The sequence below is a fragment of the Gadus chalcogrammus genome, chromosome 15 (assembly GCF_026213295.1).
Source record: "Gadus chalcogrammus isolate NIFS_2021 chromosome 15, NIFS_Gcha_1.0, whole genome shotgun sequence".
Taxonomy (NCBI): Eukaryota; Metazoa; Chordata; class Actinopteri; order Gadiformes; family Gadidae; genus Gadus; species Gadus chalcogrammus.
Window position 1 is genome coordinate 8,291,675 of NC_079426.1, and position 20,410 is coordinate 8,312,084.

The window sequence follows — 20,410 nt, forward strand, 5'->3', positions numbered from 1 at the left end:
CAGCTAACTGGGCACTACACAGCTAACACAGCTAAATGGGCGCTAAACAGCTAACACAGCTAAATGGGCGCTACACAGCTAACTGGGCGCTACACAGCTACCTGGGCACTACACAGCTACCTGGGTGCTACACGGCTAAACCAGCTCACATAGCAAAATGGCCCATACACAGCTAACACCGCTATCACAGCTAACTGGGCCCTACACAGCTAACTTGCCGCTACACAGCTAACTGAGCGAGCGCTACACAGCTAACAAAGCTAACTGGGCGCTACACAGCTAACTGGGCGATATACAGCTAACTGGGCGATATACAGCTAACTGGGCGATATACAGCTAACTGGGCGCTACACAGCTACCACAGGTTCGCTTGCCTTGGGTCTCCTTTACCCAGGACATTTTGTCAACCGATGACACATTTCTTGATATGAAAAAGTAAATTATAAAAAAACAGCAGCAGAAACATTTCAGATTGAATTGTACTCGGTTTCAATGTCGCTCTGTTGACATTCATCCAACTGTATCAGTTTCTACGGTCCAGGCACAACATAGGCATTACATTCATATATATATTATAGTCATTGCTCTTGTACAAAACATTACAGCATATAATAGATGAGGCTGTAGTTCATAGCTCCTACCAGCGGGGGGCATGCGACTACATTACAGTATGTAATAGATGAGGCTGCAGTGCAAAGCTCCTACCAGCAGGGGGAGTGTGACTACATTACAGCATTTAATAAGGTTGCAGTACAGAGCTCCTAAAGGCAGGGGAGTGTGACTACATTACAGTATATAATTAGGCTGCAGTACAGAGCTCCTACCAGCAGGGGGAGAGCGACTACATTACAGTATTTAATAGATGAGGCTGCAGTTCAAAGCTCCTACCAGCAGGGGCAGGCCTGAGCCGCTGCCGGAGCTGTTTGAGTGGTGGATCAGGTCCTTCAGTGACTCCCCTGCCGGGATCACCACCTCGTCCTGCTCCAGGTCTCTACGGTAACGCTGGCGCTCGCTCTGCCACTTATACCTGACACACACACACACACACACACACACACACACACACACACACACACACACACACACACACACACACACACACACACACACACACACACACACACACACACACACATATAAATAGGTAGTACTAAATAGTAGTGTATATAAGTAGTACTATGGCATCTGGTGTTAAGTACTGTAGGTAATTGTCTATAAGTAGTACAATAGATTAGTGTATATAGGTAGTACTATAGATTAGTGTATAAATAATGTAGATTAAGGCGTTAATAATGAGTATAGATGAGTGTATAATAAACTTGTATAGATAAATTAAGCTGTGATGGTGTATTACCGGTAGTAACAGACTACAGTCACACAGATCAGGGTACAGCAGCAGATCGTCATGGAGATGAAGAAGGCCAGCCAATGAGCACTGTCGAAGCCACCTGGAAACACAGCAGCCAATCAGGGAAGAGCTGAAGCTAGAGCAAATGTTACGAGGTGGAATAATATAACATTGTGGGGGCAATTGCCCTGTCGCTAGCTTAGCCACTTTTTAGAGTTTAACACGGTTTTAAACTCGTCGGTGACGCAAGAAGTCACTAGGGCTGTCCCCTGAAAGTCGATGATTCGAATCATCAGTCGGGAAACCCCGAAGTCGACATCTTCCTTTATTCTTTTAATAATAAATGATAAAGAGAAGCTTTATTTAGGCACTGTCCATGTCACTGTGGCGATTGATTCATTGAAACTTTGTTTGCTAGACAGAATCTCGCAGAGGGAAGCGGCTGTCTCCCCGTACATTATTGCTACATTTTCTCTTGGAGCGCAGTCAGGGTGTGGCGACACAGCGCTGTGTATTCTTTCAGGCTCAATAAATGCAATCACATCGTGAACCCGGGGCTCATATAGTGGATTATCCACTAGCCTATACATGAGCCCCGTGTTCATTATCGGACCACATTATGGGCAGGAGCCTAATTAAAAGCCGACAGGAATAGGTTGGCTACAATTCCGACGAGTTTGATTGACAGAAAACTGTTCAGGTGAGAACGTAATGAGAGCAACGCGCAAGCATATAAAGCCTACCAAAACAGAGTGTTAATAGAAAGAAAAGTAATTTTTTAAACCTCCAAAAGACCTTCCCCGCACGGCCGCCGAATAGTACGGTTTTGAAGCGCAATGCTAACTGACTGAGCAATTGGCCCGTGGTGTTTAAAGGGAATGGTGTGATATATAATGGAGTAGTACACGGTATGATAAAGGTGTAGTATACGGTGTATTAAAGGTGTAGTATACAGTGTCTTAAAGGTGAAGCATACAGTGTGTTAAAGGTGTAGTATACGGTGCTTAAAGGTGTAGTATACGGTGTGATAAAGGTGTGTTAAAGGTGTAGTATACAGTGAGTTAAAGGTGCAGTATATGTGTTCATAATGTATTTCTATGTACCCAGCTCTATGGGGGGCGGCAGGGTGGGCTGGAGGTCTTTGTTACAGAAGTCTGAGTTGCAGCACTCGATGGTCCTCCTGGTCTGGGCCATGGGGGAGTCCTGCAGTCCACAGCAATAGACGATCAATACAGGATGAATGCATGATCAATACATAACAATACATGATGAATACACACCAATACAGGATCAATACATAATGGATAAACACCAATACAGGATCTAAACAGGATCAGTTCACACCAACACAGGATCAATACATGATCAGTACATGTTAAATACACACCAATACAGGATCAATACATGATCAGTACATGTTAAATACACACCAATACAGGATCAATATATGATCAATACATACCAATACATAGTTGATAGTGTGTGAGTATCTGATCGGTTTATGCCCACAAATGAACTTCCTGGTTGAACTCATTGTGGATAAAAGCGCGTGTGTGCATGTGTGTGTGTGCAAGCGTGCTTGCGTGTAACGTGTTTGTGTGTACCTTGCACTGGAAGTGCGAGCCCTCATACTTGACGCAGCCCGAGGTGATGACGTCGTCTCCGTGTTCGTCTTCCTCAATGATGGCGAAGCACTGACCATTAGTCCTACACACACACACACACACCAGAGTTGTACCGTGTTTAAGGTGCAGTTGGAGCGCATTCTGCAGGGTTCTTGTGGTTCTACTGACTGGTGGTTCTAGATGTGGTTCTAGTGGTTCTACTGACTGGTGGTTCTAGATGTGGTTCTAGTGGTTCTACTGACTGGTGGTTCTAGGTGTGGTTCTACTGACTGGTGGTTCTAGGTGTGGTTCTAGAGGGTTCTACTGACTGGCAGGTGTTGTTGATGGCTCCCTCAGGGCAGTATCCGGAGCAGTAGCAGCTGAGGAAGCGGGCGGCGTCCTCGGGGGCCACGGTGGAGTCGTCCCCCTGGGGCCTGGGGTCCGGGTTCACCCCCGTACCCTGGAGCACGTGGTCCGGGTTCTGCCCTGCAGCTGGAGAACCGCATCAACAGGTCAACATCTGGGACCAGTTAACAACTGGACCCCAGTAAGCAACCAGTAAACATCTGGACCCCAGTAAACAACCAGTAAACATCTGGAACCCAGTAAACAGCCAGTAAACATCTGGACCCCAGTAAACAACCAGTAAACAACTGGAACCCAGTAAACAGCCAGTAAACATCTGGAACCCAGTAAACAGCCAGTAAACATCTGGACCCCAGTAAACAGCCAGTAAACATCTGGACCCCAGTAAACAACCAGTAAACAACTGGAACCCAGTAAACAGCCAGTAAACATCTGGAACCCAGTAAACAGCCAGTAAACATCTGGACCCCAGTAAACAGCCAGTAAACATCTGGACCCCAGTAAACAACCAGTAAACATCTGGACCCCAGTAAACATCTGGACCCCAGTAAATAACAAGTAAACATCTGGACCCCAGTAAACAGCCAGTAAACATCAGGGGTCTCATTTATAAAACTGTGCGTGGGATCGCTACTAAAAGTGTACGTACGCCCAAAAGCCAATTTTTGCGTGCGCCAAAAAATATTCAGATTTATAAAACCCTGCGTACGCACACCGTACGCAATCTTTTCTTTATACATCACAGACTACCTACAAGTGTGCGCAGCTGAATCAGCTTCACGTTCCGCCCTGTACACGCCCCTTTTTAACCATAAATGGTCAATGCAAATGACCTCATGAATTCGATCTGCATATAAAACAGACTCAGATGCAAGTATTATGTCTTGTCGGAAACAATGGCAGAATTACTGAGAAAAGCAAAAAAGCGTAACATTATGATAACATAATGGTTCTTCTCACTCTACAATTCTTCCGTCTGACTTCAGTTCACCACCACACCATCTGTGTCGCAAATTCTCCTTTTCCTCCAAACGATGCGTACGCATGGGTCAGAGTTTGCTTAGGGATGCGCACATTTTCCCGTCAAGTTGGTTTTTTATAGATCACAACCTTGGCCTGGAATGTCACGTACGCCAATTTCAGCCCCGTTTTGTGCGTACGCAACGGTTATAAATGAGACCCCTGGAACCCAGTAAACAACCAGTAAACATCTGGACCCCAGTAAACAACCAGTAAACATCTGGACCCCAGTAAACAGCCAGTAAACACCCGGAACCCAGTAAACAACCTGTAAACATCTGGACCCCAGTAAACAACCAGTAAACATCTGGAACCCAGTACAGGGTATCTGCAGGTTTCAGCAAGTCAAATTTAAGACTTTTTAAGACCTTTTTAATACCACCTTGAATGAAATTTAAGACCTTAAACACGCGATGGTGGGGGGGATCCCGCTGTATTACAACCCAAGCATAGCATGTGTGTCACTCAATGAGACTCATTCAAGTTTACTTTCTGTCTGTTTATTGAACATAAAGTGATAGTCCAGGGCTCCAGACTAACTTTTTCCTTGGGTGCACTGGTGCGCCTACATTTTTAATTTGGGTGCACCAGCACGTATTTATGGTATTAAATAAATGCCTTCAGTAAGACCTGGGGGGTATACCACGAACCTCGTTGAACATACCCAGGCTTTCTTGGGAAAACCTGGCTCGACAGAGCCGCAACTCGCAATCACAGTTAAATGGTACCACGACGCTCACTTTAGATTCAATTAGTTGAACCAGGTTTTCCGCTTTAGGTTCAATGCGCGTTCACATAAAAGGGGTGTTTCTCGCGTCATTTGACTCACCCTTATGCAAAATAAATCGCGCAAGAGCGGTGTATTTCATCCAAGGCGAGCAATGTATTATTATGAACTCCTACGAGGAATTCAAAGTTCAAATCACAGCCAAGGGGAACACGGTTGCCCATAATATGGCTAGGGTGGCGTGCTGGCAAAAATAGCCGACCTTGTTCATTCGTAAGTGAAAAGATTCTGCATATCGTCTAAAAAATATTATGCATCATCATCCCTTTTACCCCCATATATGTGGGGCCCCATGAATTGCGAGCCCAAGTACCGGGAATGCACTCGATCTCCGACCCAATATCGGACGTGCACGTCAAGTTGCTTGCTTTTAGTGGCGTGGTTCAACGTCTCAAATATCAAAACAAAATCAGCCTTGTTGACGCTGCAGATTCGCTCGTTTCGGATGAAAGGCGCTGGTCCGAAGCGAGTTATATACGCCGTTGTGTCCCTTCCAGCAGTAAAGGTGCTCGCGATTTGAGAGTCAGGGAACATCAAACCGAAGAGATCTCCTATCCCCTCATTCGAGTTGTAGGACTGGTGCTTGACCACTGTGTTTAGAATCCACAACACCTCCGCTTTCAGTGTTGGTGTCGCACCAAATGCTACCCTCAGGTCAGTGCTAGCAGCGCGGACCGTGTGCGGCGGTGGCGCCGGAGCAGAGATGCAAAACGTAGAAATGGCTTGGGTCTGTGTGTGGCTCCTGGCAGAGGTTTTATGTTTTTGGCTCTGCATATGGCTGACGACAGCCTTAATCCCCATGGTGCCGAGCTTGAATGTAGGCTACTTTTGCACGGAATGCATCTGGCCTGTTCTGGGTTGGCAACGGACGCTAGCCAACCTCGGAAACGGACGTCTTCCAGCCGACTGACGTTGAACTTGCATTTACCCATTGTTGCAGACTAGCTAGCAAGCGCGCAGACATCCGTTTATATATGCAGCTAGCAAGAAAGTAGCCCCTCGTACATCTCCTTCCCGAAAAATCCCGCGAGAAAAAAATAAAATAAAATAACCCTGCCCCGACAAATTTAAGACCTCCGAGTTATAAATTTAAGACCAGCAAATTACATTTTTGACGGATTTAAGACTTTTTAAGGCCTTAAATTTAGAAAAATGAATTTAAGACTTTTTAAGACTTTTAAGACCTCCGCGGACACCCTGCAGTAAACAACCAGTAAACATCTGGACCCCAGTAAACAACCAGTAAACATCTGGACCCCAGTAAACAGCCAGTAAACATCTGGACCCCAGTAAACAACCAGTAAACACCTGGACCCTAGTAAACAACCAGTAAACATCTGGACCCCGGTATACAACCAGTAAACATCTGAACCCTAGTAAACAACCAGTAAACATCTGGACCCCGGTATACAACCAGTAAACATCTGAACCCTAGTAAACAACCAGTAAACATCTGGACCCCAGTAAACATCTGTACCCCAGTAAACAACCAGTAAACATCTGGACCCCGTTAACACCGAGCAGAGAGGTGGATGGACAGAGAAAAGGGATGTCTTGGTATCCCTTTAGAGTGGAATGGTGTGTGTGTGTGTGTGTGTGTGTATGCGTGTGTGAGGTCATATTTCACACCACAATGGGCTGCTTAAGACTCCAGCTGCATTAGGAAGTCATACAGGAAATGGATCACGCCGCAGCAGGAAGTGAAAGTGGCAACACTCAGGTCAACAGCTTCCTGTTAGGAGTATGAGTATGAGTATGAGTGTGTGTGTGTGTGTGTGTGTGTGTGTGTGTGTGTGTGTGTGTGTGTGTGTGTGTGTGTGTGTGTGTGTGTGTGTGTGTGTGTGTGTGTGTGTGTGTGTGTGATGCATGGCTGAAAATGTGAACATGCATGTTGCACTGTTGTGTGTCGACTTGCAGCTATTCTTGGAATTAAAAGGCTCGAGTTGGCGTTTCTTTAATATCGAGGCTTTCATTTTTTTTGGCAAAAAAAAAGTGCCATAGGCATTAGCCTATATAGTAGGCTAAATACAAGCGGCGGATGGCGGGCGGGTGCGGTTTCAAAAAACATTGGTGCGGATGGATGGTGGACAGATGATGCATTTGCAATGCGGTTACGGATGAAATAATAGCCCATCCGCTCACATCTCGTGTGTGTGAGTGTGTGTGTGTGTGTGTGTGTGTGTGTGTGTGTGTGTGTGTGTGTGTGTGTGTGTGTGTGTGTGTGTGTGTGTGTGTGTGTGTGTGTGTGTGTGTGTGTGTGTGTGTTCGCACACTAAAGGGTCCGACCTTAAAGAGACCTTTAAAATCACTAAAGAAGAGGTTACAGGTTAGAGATATAGAGGTATATAATGATATAGATGTAGATGTATAGAGATATATCGGTAGATAGATAGAGTGTGTACCTTCACTGCTGTACACCAGCAGGCAGAGAGATGGGAGGGCCATCCACAGGGTCCGAAGGAGAGCCATGTCTTCAGACCAGGTCTCTGTAGACCAGACCCTCTAGAGACCGGACCCTCTAGAGACCAGACCCACTAGAGACCAGACCCTCTAGAGACCAGAACCTAGAGACAAGACCCTCTAGAGACCAGACCCCCTAAGCTGTGGTTGGCTGTGGGGAGTAAGCGGGGCTGCAGTGGTAGCAGCTGATTGGCCGGTCAGATGGTGGACCTCCTCACTCGGTTCTGCAGCACGGCCCTGGAGAGGGGGGAGGAGAGGGGGGAGGAGAGGGGGATTATTGCTCTGTGTTATTAAGAGGGTGGTTGTAAAGCAACACACTATTGTGGTCACGTCATTTATTATCTTTATTTTCAAGCTACAGTTTTAAGTACCGTCCCCAAACCAACGCCATGAGTGCAGTGCGCTATTCCTACGTTGACAAATGATGTTTCCTTGTTTGTTTGATGAGGGGCTCACACAGGGTTTTCAACCTTGGGGTCCCGACCCCATGGAGTCGCCTGGAATTTAAATGGGGTCGCCTGAAATGTCTAGTAATTGATTTAAAAAAAAGTATTGATAAAAAAAACACACACACACACACACACACACACACACACACACACACACACACACACACACACACACACACACACACACACACACACACACACACACACACACACACACACACACACACACACACACACACACAAATATAATAATTTTTTTAATAAAACACTACAAATAGTCGTACATAACTGCCTTCTATACTTTCATTTTCTCGAATATAAATCTAGTTCAAGTAAAATGCAGCAAATATCTGAGCTGGCGCATTTTTTAATGCCGCGTGACTGCACAGTTACATTACTTTAGTTCCCGCTCAAACCTGTAAAATGTAAACACAAACTTGCTGTTAGAGAGTATGAAACAAAATGGAAAGATTTAATCGCCCGCCTGGCCCTGTCCCTCCAAAGACGGTTCCAAGAGGAACTGTGGCACAGACACCAAAGAGACAGAGAACATACGACCAAAGTTTCCTTCAGTAAGGATTTACAAGTGTGATGAAGAGCAACGAGGAGAAGCCGAAATGTCTGCTGTGTAGTAAGGTCCTGTCTGCCGAGAGTATGAAGCCGAACAAACTCAAAAGACACTTTGAGACAACCCAGAAAGAGCATGTCGGCAAACCCAGAGCTTTTTGCGAAAATAAATTTGCCGAGCTGAACAAGCAGCGAGTGTATTTCAAAAAGGCTGTGACTGCTAGTGAACGGGCCCTGAAAGCATCTCTTGAGGTGAGCTATCGCAGTGCTAGGAATATGGAGCTGCATAGCATTGCTGAGACTTTGATAATGCCGGCGAAAATGGTGTAAACGATGTGCGGGGAGGAAGAAGCTAAAAAATGAACTAAAATGGGCCAATCGCAGACATACTGCAACAGGTCGTAACCACGGTGAATTACATCAAGCCACATCCTCTGCGCGCACGTCTGTTTGCAACACTGTGAATATGAAAACGTACTATTTCACACAGAGGTGGTGGTCGAGAGGTAACGTGTTGGAGCGGTTTTTCAGGCTTGGAAACGAACTGTTGGCGTTTTCCATGGATGTTAAAAAATTGGTTTTTGCGACTTTCTGTTTGTCTGTTTATGAAACTCGCTCCAGCTTTCGACTATGAACAACGCTCTAGCTATCGTCCAAAAACACAAACTTTGAACCAGCATGTCTCCTGACACCTTTGACTTAGTCATGGACTTTGCCCTCACACCCATCTCCTCATGGTGAACAGATCTCAAGAGACGGAGACCTACGCCTGGATAAACTTCCCGCCATTTTGAATTTTGTCAAAAACACTAAATTCCTTAAGGATCCTACAATTTGACCCAGACAAAAATCCTTTTGTGCATAATATCTATGGTAAATTCATTACATTACAATATTGCCTCACATTCACCCATTCATGCACACATTCACACACCAACGGCGGTGTCAACCACACAGGGCGACAGCCAGCACGTTGGGAGCAGTCAGGGTGAAGCACCTTGCTCAGGGGCACCTCGGCACTCCCGGAGGAGCTGGGGATCGAACTAGCAACCTAACCTAACTAGTCCACCTACTCCTGAGCTACTGCCGCCTCTATAGACCAATATCTTTAAACTAAGAAGAAGGGTGCTCTGTACCTCAAAAATGATATCCCCCAGGGACGACAAACTACCAACAAGGGTTGGTAGTTTAGACCAAAATGCTAATATCGACATAAAGATGGACTCCTAGGACCTTGAGTCCAATACAAAAAGTTATCTTTGCACACATTGAAAACATTTATATAACACTACTGCTATAGATGAATCACACACACACACACACACACACACACACACACACACACACACACACACACACACACACACACACACACACACACACACACACACACACACACACTACAGTATGGGAGCCATCCATAATTCATCCCTCCTGGAGACGTGACGCCAGACATCAATAATCCCCAAATAAAGCCTGTCCGTTTCCCGCTCAGGAAGTCCTCCTGCAGACTACAATACTGGTGCCTGTTTGGATGGCTAGCTGGGCTCTAAGATTAAAGTTTGGAGGCCCCAGGCTGGCAGTGGCCCCAGGCTGGCAGTGGCCCCAGGCTGGCAGTGGCCCCTGGCTGGCAGTGGCCCCTGGCTGGCAGTGGCCCCTGGCTGGCAGTGGCCCCTGGCTGGCTGTGGCCCCTGGCTGGCTGTGGCCCCTGGCTGGCTGTGGCCCCTGGCTGGCTGTGGCCCCTGGTTGTGGCCCCTGGTTGTGGCCCCTGGCTGTGGCCCCTGGTTGCGGCCCCTGGCTGCGGCCCCTGGCTGTGGCCCCTGGCTGTGGCCCCTGGCTGTGGGCCCTGGCTGTGGGCCCTGGCTGGAGCCCTGGCTGGGCCCCTGGCTGGGCCCCTGGCTGGCTGTTGCCCCTGCCTATGGACCATCCCAGTCGGGAGCCCAGTGAGTGAGCTCCAGACCAGAGTCTGCGTCTACAGCCCTCTGTTTATGCCTCGTCTCAATGGATGGATTAGCAGGAGAATGCTCAACTCTCCTCCGCCTCTTCCTTCTCCTCCTCCCTTTCCAACCCCCCTCTCTCCATTCCTCCCTCCTCTCCACTCCTCCACCCTCCAGATAGAAATATCTTGTCACGCCGTCATCAACCGTCATGGTGACCCCGCTGTTACCTGTGCGTGGTCTCCATGGTGGCTGTGTGTCAGTCCACGGCGGGAAGCTGTCGTCAAAGGCCTCTGCACACACCCATCAGAGCCACTGGCCGCGAGCACGTCCTGCATCAAACACACAGACCAGCCGTTAGCCGTTAGCACGTCCTGCACCAAACACACAAACCAGCCATTAGCTGCTAGAACTTCCTGCATCAGACAAACACACACACACACACACACACACACACACACACACACACACACACACACACACACACACACACACACACACACACACACACACACACACACACACACACACACACACACACACCGGCCGTTAGCAGCTAGCCGCTAGCACGTCCTGCATCAGACACATAGAGCAGCCATTAGCCGTTGGCACAAGCTAGCACAGACCAGCAGTTACATACTTATGACACATCTTTTGTTTGATGTGATTTTGATTGATCAATTAGGGCGTACAGCGTTGTTATTTCTGTAAATAACTGCCATGACGACAGACCCTCGCTATGGACGCTGTATCCAACACTGGACTCCGTTTACCTGACTGACCATTGATGCAATAAAATTGATTTTTAGTGGAGTAAGTAGACACCGTCACTCTGTGGTACAGCCTCCACCCACTGAAGACACCGTCACTCTACAGTACAGCCAGTACACCATCACTGTAGACACCATCACACTACAGTACAGCCTCCACCCACTGTAGACACCATCACACTACAGTACAGCCTCCACCCACTGTAGACACCATCACACTGCAGTACAGCCTCCACCCACTGTAGACACCGTCACTCTACAGTAGAGCCTCCACCCACTGTAGACACCATCACACTGCAGTACAGCCTCCACCCACTGTAGACACCGTCACTCTGCAGTACAGCCTCCACCCAATGCATACTTTACTATCCAGCACTATCATAGACAGAAAGACACTGTCCTATAGGAAGACAAACATGACAGACTGCTATGGAGACAGACAGACGGACACTGTCCTGTCGACGGATACTATTTAGCAGGAAGCTAATCAGCGTGCTGCCTGGAACTGGTTCTACAGTGCTTTGAACATGTAAAGCGTTTTGACACACAGACGCTATTTGACTAGTAGCTCACTCTCTCTGGTAAACAGTAAACACTGCTACACAGGTAAGGAGACAGAGGTGTTAAACAGGTGTGCTGGACAGGTAGGTTTGTGAGACAGGTAATAGGCATGTTAGACAGGTAAGAGGTGTGTGAGACAGGTAACCAGCCAAGCTAGAGGTCTGAGGTGCTGACTGAGTGTTGAGGTGGGGCCTGATGTACACAAAGTGAAATCTAAATGTTGCTGGAAGACAAAATGGCTGCTCTGTGACCAGCATGAAGAACTGTGCTGGGATTCTATCGGCACTATCGAAATAGACCAACTCCCCCCCACACACACAAACAGAGGGGGCGTGGCTCACACAGCAGAGGGGGCGTGGCTCCACACAGCAGAGGGGTGTGTCTCAACACAGTAGAGGGGCATGTCACAGCTGAATGGTTGTGTATTATTATTTATTATTGCGCTTAACGCACAGATCAATACCATAACAGACATCTGACTTTCCTCTGGCGAGAACACACACACACGCACACACATAAACCAATCGAATGAGATAACAGGAACTAATATGAGTGTGACTCACCATAATGACGAGTGGATCCTATTGGCTGGGAGCTAGCTAGGGGATCCTATTGGTTGGGCGCTAGCTAGTGGATCCTAACGAGTGGATCCTAACTAGAGGATCCTAAAGAGTGGATCCTTACCACTGGATCCTAACCACTGCATCCTAACAAGTGGATCCTAGAGGCTGGAGTCAATGGGCTGCTCTAGAACATTCCCTTGAGGTTGCTGAAGGTGGGACAGAGGTCAGCCTGTCCAGTAGGAAGGAGGCCGGTTCCTGGCCCCCGGTCTCTGGTGGTGGAGCCTGCTATCAGCAGCAGCCTCTCTAACAGGGTTAGACTCCAGACTGTATTTATGGGCTGCAGCCTGTTGAGCGGCGGGGGAGGGGCGGAGGCGCCTCGCTCTCCTCCTCGTCAGACAGCCTGTCTCCAGCCAGGGGCTGAAACCTGATCCCTGCTGCTCTCCCTCTCTCCTTCTCCTTGCCTCTGTCTCCCTCCTTCCCTCCCACTCCTCCCTCCCCAGTCAGAGCGCAGGACTCTCCCTCTGTAACATTATCCAGCCAAGGAGACTACAGCCACTCAGGGCGAGAGACATAGAAACACAGACAAGGGGGAGAGAGAGAAGAAAAGAGAAAACAACACAAAGACTCAGCACCAAGAATATGCTAGGTAGCATAGCCTGCTATGGAGAAGCTACAGACTCCTAGCTCTAGATACAGTCTCCTAGCTTTGGAGGAAGGTACAAACTCCAAGCTCTAGATAAAGACGCCTAGCTCAAGAGAAAGGTAGAGTCATAGGTCTAGAGAAAGGTACAGACAGGCCCCTAGCTCAAGAGAAAGGTACAGACTCGTAGCTCTAGAGAAAGGTACAGACTCCTAGTCTAGAGAAAGGTACAGACTCCTAGCTCTAGAAAGGTACAGCGAGAGACCATACCTACAGAACCAGCTGACGACCCAGGTGACATTCAACCTATAGAGTAGATAGATGGTGGAGCCCAACGCAGTGACCCCCCTGCGGAGCGAGCTCACATCCCCCTGAACATCAGCAGCCCCAGGTGAGGCCTGATGTACAGGGCTCCGTCCAGACCGGGACGGTAGGAGGACCTCCTTATGGCCCTGATGAGGAGGAGGTCCCTGATGATGTTCCTGCTCATGAGAACCTCCTCCCGAGGGGACCCTCATGCTCTTCCTCCTCATGGTTCCTCTCCTGACTGCAGCCAGGGTTACCCGCCAACCAGTCACAGACTCTGTAAACCAGTATAGTGACCCAGTGCGTTTATAGTGGACCAGAAAAAAGAATATGGTCCCCCAGTATGTACCAGTACACGAGTAGTAACCCAGTACTATACCCTGTGTGTGTACAAGTACATTGACCCAGTGTGTTCAGAGTGGACCAGTACAGTGACCCAGTGTGTTCAGAGTGGACCAGTACAGTGACCCAGTGTGTTCAGAGTGGACCAGTACAGTGAACCAGTGTGTAGTCTGCCTCTGCCCTAGTGAGGGTAAACCAGTGTGTACCAGTATTGCAGACCAGTGTGTACCGCAGTAGCCTGACTGTATTTGCAGTTTCTTAACATCCTTAAGCCTTACCATGAAGACCTGATGTTCCCTAACATCCCTAAGCGAGCTGCACCAGGGCAGCTCACAGTCCGCACCACAGCCACTCAAACTACAGAAACACCACAGCCACTCAAACTACAGAAACACTACAGCCGCTCAAACTACAGAAACACTACAGCCGCTCAAACTACAGAGACATTACAGCTGCCTCAAACTACAGAAACACTACAGCCGCTCAAACTACAGAAACACTACAGCCGCCTCAAACTACATAAACACTACAGCCGCTCAAACTACAGAAACACTACAGCCGCTCAAACTACACTACAGCCGCTAACTACAGAAACATTACAGCTGCCTCAAACTACAGAAACACTACAGCCGCTCAAACAACAGAAGCATTAGACGCCTCAAACTACAGATACACTACAGCCACTCAAACAACAGAAGCATTACAGACGCCTCAAACTACAGATACACTACAGCCACTCAAACAACAGAAGCATTACAGACGCCTCAAACTACAGATACACTACAGCCACTCAAACAACAGAAGCATTACAGACGCCTCAAACTACAGATACACTACAGCCACTCAAACTATAGAAACATTACAGCCGCCTCAAACTACAGAAACACTACAGCCGCCTCAAACTACAGAAACATTACAGCCGCCTCAAACTACAGAAACACTACAGCCGCTCAAACAACAGAAGCATTACAGACGCCTCAAACTACATAACAGTACAGCCGCTCAAACTACAGAAACATTACAGCCTCTTCAAACTACAGAAACACTACAGCCGTAGTTAGTAGTACTTTAATTAGTAGAGTATGGTGTGTATGTGACTACTAGTACTTTATTTAGTAGTACTTGAGTTATTAGTACTTTAGCCAGTATGGTATGCTGTGTTTGTGACCCTGAAGCACTTTAGTTATTAGTACTTCTTTAGTAGTAGTACTTTAGTTAACTTACTAGTACTTAACTTAGTATGGTGTGTGTGACCCTGAAGTACTTCAGTTATTAGTACTTCAGTAGTAGTATTTTAGTTAGTTGTACAGTATTTTAGCTAGAAGAAGTAGTAAGTCGAATAAGCTAAGCTAACGATGCTAAGAAGTCAACAGTTTCTTCACACTTTGGCCCAACAGGAGCCGCCGGGGCCGGGGCCACAGGGGCCAGCGGGCCGGGAGACACCAGGGCCGGGGGCCACAGGGGCCAGCCGTCCCCAAGCCAAAGGGGCTACCGGGGCCAGCGGGCCACCATGGCTGGGGGCCAGTGGGCCGCCAGGGCCGGGGGCCACCGGGGTCGGGGGCCGGGAGCCATCAGGGCCGGAGGTCACCAGGGCCAGGAGCTACCAGGGCCCGGCTAGTCGCTGGCCCGGGACGGGAGCCATCAGGCAAACTTATCTGGACCGGTTCTTCCATAACCGCACACTCAAATTCTATGCTGTAATTTACTAATCTAATAGAGGAAGACGTATCACTGTATATATATATAGATCTATAACTCTATATCTTTAGACTTATACATATCTATAGATATAGACACACCAAGAACAGAAGCTGGCGGAATGCAGAGCCTCCAGGCGGTAGCCGGAGCCACAAAGTCCGGAGACCGCGGATCGTAACTCGACTTCTCGTTGTTAAATCAACCGCAGATTGTAATCCGAATTCAACTTTACCTGATTCTCCCGTTGAAGCGACACTCCTTTAAATTCCGTTTCAGTTCAAGCGTTAGGTTTTAAAATCCCACTCATATTTCACTGCAAAACAAGTGATCGTCGCCAGATTTGTTGTGTCCTTCTAGTGCTCGGCGGCGGCGCGGCGGGGTGTGAGCTGCGGGAGGACGAGCCTCCAATCACGGCAGGACGGGACGGCGCTGCCCGGTGAACCGGGGCTTCCACCTGGTCCCCGAGCGCCCTCTGGTGGCGGACTAATGTATATACTAAATATGTTATAATATATACTATAATATATGGAACTATATAAAAAATAATGTATATACTCACAGCTATTCATGTCCTGAATATTCAGATATTTATAGCCAAACTCTCCGGTTTACTCCGGCTTTAAGTTATTCTAATCGGTTTTGTGTACTTTCTAGAAGTAAACAACAGGTTGGGACGCGTAATGTTCCTAAATCGATATTTTCATATTCATTTATTGAAATCTTCCAACATTTATAGATATGTCTCTTAAATCCATTCCTTTACAAACACACACAGCCAACATCTTGCTCAAAGTGTGCTTTATTACGGTAAAAATATGAAGCCCCCCCCCCCCCCCCAACATTATCAAACAGAATGTAAACAGTCAAGATAAAAAATACTTTCAAAAAGTTCCACCCTTTCGATGGGAGGTCATTGAAGTGTATTAAATCTATTAATCAGAGTGTGTGCGATGTTGTCGTCTGGTCTCCAGAAGTCTGGTCACCCATCAGCTGGGAGGGAACCAGGGAACCATGGGACTAGACTGGGGCACCATAACACCGGATTGAACAGTTTTTCACCGGTTTATACCACATGTGATGGATGCTGTTTTGCTTTATGGCACAATAGACTCAATTAAATCTTTTCAAGTCCTCCTCATGTTTCAAAGAGAGACTGAGTTGTCTGTTAAACCTTCATGCAATATCACAACCATCCTCACAACTAATTCATGTTTTCAAGAAGAGCGCGCACACACACAGACACACACACACACGAACACACACGCACACACACACACACACACACACACTCGCACAAACATTCATGTGTAACATTGACTTAATAACATCTTGTGACCCTAATGCCAAAAAGAAAACGATGCATATTAATAATTAGTACTGAGCGTTGTGAAATCCCCTTTAAATAAATATCATGCCATTCAAATGTTGTTACTGAGCATAAATATGGATTAGCATTTTCCTCCACGTGTTCTGGATCCCACAGGGTTCTAGAACGAGAGCTGTCAGTCTACAAGTCTACTAGATATCTGACAGTTTCTACAGCTAGGGCTCTAACATTGTTCTATAATTAGAGCTCTAACAGGGTTTTTTGGCTCTCTCAGTGACCTAGAGTTAGAGCTCCAACATAGTGCTAGAGCTCTAATAGCCGTATAGAGTTAGAGCTATAGCAGAGTTCTAGAGCTCTAACAGGGTTCTAGAGCTCTATCCGTGTTCTAGAGTTCTACCAGTGTTCTAGAGCTCTAACAGGGTTCTAGAGCTCTATCTGTGTTCTAGAGTTTTAGCAGTGTTCTAGAGCTCTAACAGGGTTCTAGAGTTGGAGCTCTTACAGTTCCGAGCACAGTTAGAGGCTCTAACGTTCATCATGTTAATAGAGTGTCTCTATGTTATTCCCACTCGCAGATGTATAATCTAGTATTTATTACTAAATTTGTCAAAATATTATCAAACAAACCAAAGCAGTGAATATTTAGTGTGGACCGTTTCCTAAACATTATCCTCAGCTTCTCCCAGACCAGACCAGAACAGACCGGACCAGACCAGACCGGACCGGACCAGACCAGACCAGACCGGACCAGACCAGACCGGACCAGAGCAGACCAGACCGGACCGGACCAGACCAGACCGGACCAGACCAGAACAGACCGGACCAGACCACACCAGACCAGACAAGACTGGACCAGACCGGACCAGACCAGACTGGACCAGACCAGACCGGATCAGACTGGACCAGGTCTACACGTTGATGGCGTGAGCGTGCTTCTTGCAGAGCGGCTTGTCTTTCTTGGAGTAGAACGGCTGACCCTCCAGGTTCACGTTACACACCTGCAGCCACAACAACATTTAGAACAACAACGACAACCATTACAACAACAACAACAACAACCACTGGAACAACAACAACCATTAGAACAGTGGTTCTCAAAACATGGTACGCGTACCACTGGTGGTAAGCAGAGGAATTAGAAAGAAAAAAAAATCGTAAGATTAAAAAAAAAACTTTCCAAATACTAGTACGAATGGAAATACATTTCCCATGAGATCATGTTCTCACTTTCTGTGTGTGTATGTGTATGTGTTTCCGTGTCTCTGTTCTAGTGCTACCACTTTGTACAGTTGACAACAGTTAACAATAAATAATATCATTTTTAAGAATAAATGTGCCTCCTGCATGAGATGTGCGTCGCTGAATAGGGCCGCAGGCCTACGCTACTGGATGTTGTTATATTTTATAACATCTGTCATAATGATGGTACTTGGGGAGACAAATATTTTCTGTGGTGGTACGCGGTATAAAAAGTTTGAGAACCACTGCATTAGAACAACAACAACCATTAAAACAACAACCCTTGGAACAACTACAACAACCATTAGAACAACAATAATATATGTACCCCCACTCAAAAACCATAGAACCACTCTAAGCAGCAGCCCCACTGTAAGAGGCCCCGTCTCACCGCGCAGACGAAGCAGGTGTCGTGCCAGGTGTGGCCCAGCGCCTCGATGAACTTATCGCCCGCCTCCACTGGGAAGTCACAGCCATGACACTTAGTGCTGAACAGAGAGATGTAGTCTGGACGAGAGAGCACAGCGAGACAAGGGAGGGAGGGAGGGAGGGAGAGAGGGAGAGAGAGAGAGAGAGAGAGAGAGAGAGAGAGAGAGAGAGAGAGAGAGAGGGCGAGAGAGAACAGGGAGACATGGGGGGGGAATAACAGAACGAGAGAGAGAGAAAGAAATAGGGAGCGAGAGAGAGGGAGAGAGAGAACAGGGAGACATGGGGGGGGGGGAATGAGAGAGAGAGAGGGAGAGAGAGAATAGGGAGACATGGGGGAGAGAGAGGGATAGGAGAGATTACTTTTTGGTAAAGGGGATCTTAGTTGACCTGGTCTGACCCCTGACCCCTGACCTCTGACCTACCTTTCTCGCAGTAGGGCTCCCCGTCCTCCATGTGGAACAGGCTGTTCCCGAAGGCCTTCCCGCACGCAGCGCACACAAAGCAGGTGGTGTGCCAGGTCTGACGCAGGGCGTGCATCACCTCCTGCTCACACACACACACACACACACACACACACACACACACACACACACACACACACACACACACACACACACACACACACACACACAGGCAAATACACAAACACACACACAGTCACATACACACACACACACACACATACACGCGGCAACACACACACAGGCTCATACACACACACAGTCACATACACACACACACACACACACAGGCACACACGCACACACACACACACACACACACACACACACACACACACACACACACACACACACACACACACACACACAAACACACACACAGGCACACAAACACACATTATGAGGTATAGTATATAATGAGGTCTAATATACAGGATGAGGTATATTATAATGTATATATGTTTGCAGGAGGTTTCCTCACCCCCATGATCTTGTCGTTGCAGCGAGCGCATGTGGGGGCGAAGAACTCCCCGTAGCAGTTCTCACAGTACACGTTGTTCTGCTCCTCCACGAAGCTGGCGTCGGCCAGGGACGTGTGGCAGTAGTGGCAGTTAAACTCCTCTGGGTGCCAGGACCGGCCCAGGGCCACCAGGAACGGGCCCCTGCACACACACACACACACACACACACACACACACACACACACACACACACACACACACACACACACACACACACACACACACACACACACACACACACAAACACACACACACACACACACACACACACACACACACACACACACAAACACACACACACACACACACACACACCTTCATTAGCCATCCTACTGCTAGCTCCTGGTCAGGGGTTGAAAGGACAGAAACAAAGGATTGCTAAGGACACACGGTTTCCACGGAAACAGGGTTGCTTGGTCACAAGGGTGCTGGGCCACGATGCTGTTAGCACACAGGGTTGCGAAGACACAGGGTTGCTAGGACACAGGGTTGCTAGGACACAGGGTTGATAGGACACAGGGTTGATAGGGCACAGGGTTGCTAGGACACTGTTGCTAGGACACTGTTGCTAGGACACAGTGTTGCTAAAACGCAGTGTTGCTCCTAGGACACAGGATTGCTAGGACAAAGTGTGGCTAGGACACAGGTTTCTAGGACACCAAGTTGCTAGGACACAGGGTTGCTAGGACACAGCGTTGCGAGGACACAGGGTTGCTAGGACACAGAGTTACTAGGACACAGGGCTTCCAAGGTCCCAGGGTTGCTAGGTTACCTGATGACACTGTTACAGGCTCCACACAGGGGGGTGCGGCTGCCGGCAGCACACCTCTCCGCTCTCTGGGCCACACCCCTGGCCACGGGGGAAAACGGGGCGGGGCTAGGACTGAAGGGGGCGGGGCTATGACTGAACGGGGCGTGGCCTGGTGCCGCGGCGTGGCCAGAGGGGTTGTAGGGAGGGGGGGGAGGGGCGGACTGGGGAAGGGGCTGGACTTTCATGGTGGTGGTGGTGGTCTTGGAG

General features: G+C 48.0%; 2 protein-coding genes across 5 annotated transcripts in view; both read right to left on the minus strand.

Annotated features, from left to right (window-relative positions):
• LOC130404117 (bone morphogenetic protein receptor type-1A-like) overlaps positions 1-15,873 on the minus strand; it is a 24,731-nt gene extending 8,858 nt beyond the window's left edge. For 2 of the 3 annotated variants that reach the window (XM_056608722.1, XM_056608721.1), the window contains exons 1-8: positions 15,651-15,873; positions 10,769-10,870; positions 7,528-7,822; positions 3,282-3,444; positions 2,953-3,055; positions 2,452-2,551; positions 1,355-1,448; positions 889-1,027 (exon numbers count right to left, since the gene is read on the minus strand). In XM_056608722.1, coding sequence (XP_056464697.1) covers positions 889-1,027; positions 1,355-1,448; positions 2,452-2,551; positions 2,953-3,055; positions 3,282-3,444; positions 7,528-7,594 — 666 coding nt within the window. In that variant the 5' untranslated portion in view covers positions 7,595-7,822; positions 10,769-10,870; positions 15,651-15,873. Of the gene's footprint in view, positions 1-888; positions 1,028-1,354; positions 1,449-2,451; positions 2,552-2,952; positions 3,056-3,281; positions 3,445-7,527; positions 7,823-10,768; positions 10,871-12,432; positions 12,886-15,650 lie in introns of those variants that run through there. The other variant, XM_056608723.1, reaches the window with a different exon arrangement.
• A 329-nt stretch (positions 15,874-16,202) lies between these two features.
• Positions 16,203-20,410, minus strand: part of LOC130404116 (LIM domain-binding protein 3-like) — a 9,267-nt gene continuing 5,059 nt past the window's right edge. Inside the window, exons 7-11 of one of the 2 annotated variants that reach the window (XM_056608719.1) lie at positions 20,165-20,410; positions 19,353-19,533; positions 18,833-18,953; positions 18,373-18,488; positions 16,203-17,740 (exon numbers count right to left, since the gene is read on the minus strand). The exon at positions 20,165-20,410 is cut by the window's right edge and continues 91 nt beyond it. In XM_056608719.1, the coding sequence (XP_056464694.1) occupies positions 17,651-17,740; positions 18,373-18,488; positions 18,833-18,953; positions 19,353-19,533; positions 20,165-20,410 (754 nt within the window). In that variant the 3' untranslated portion in view covers positions 16,203-17,650. The remainder of the gene's footprint in view (positions 17,741-18,372; positions 18,489-18,832; positions 18,954-19,352; positions 19,534-20,164) is intronic. The other variant, XM_056608720.1, reaches the window with a different exon arrangement.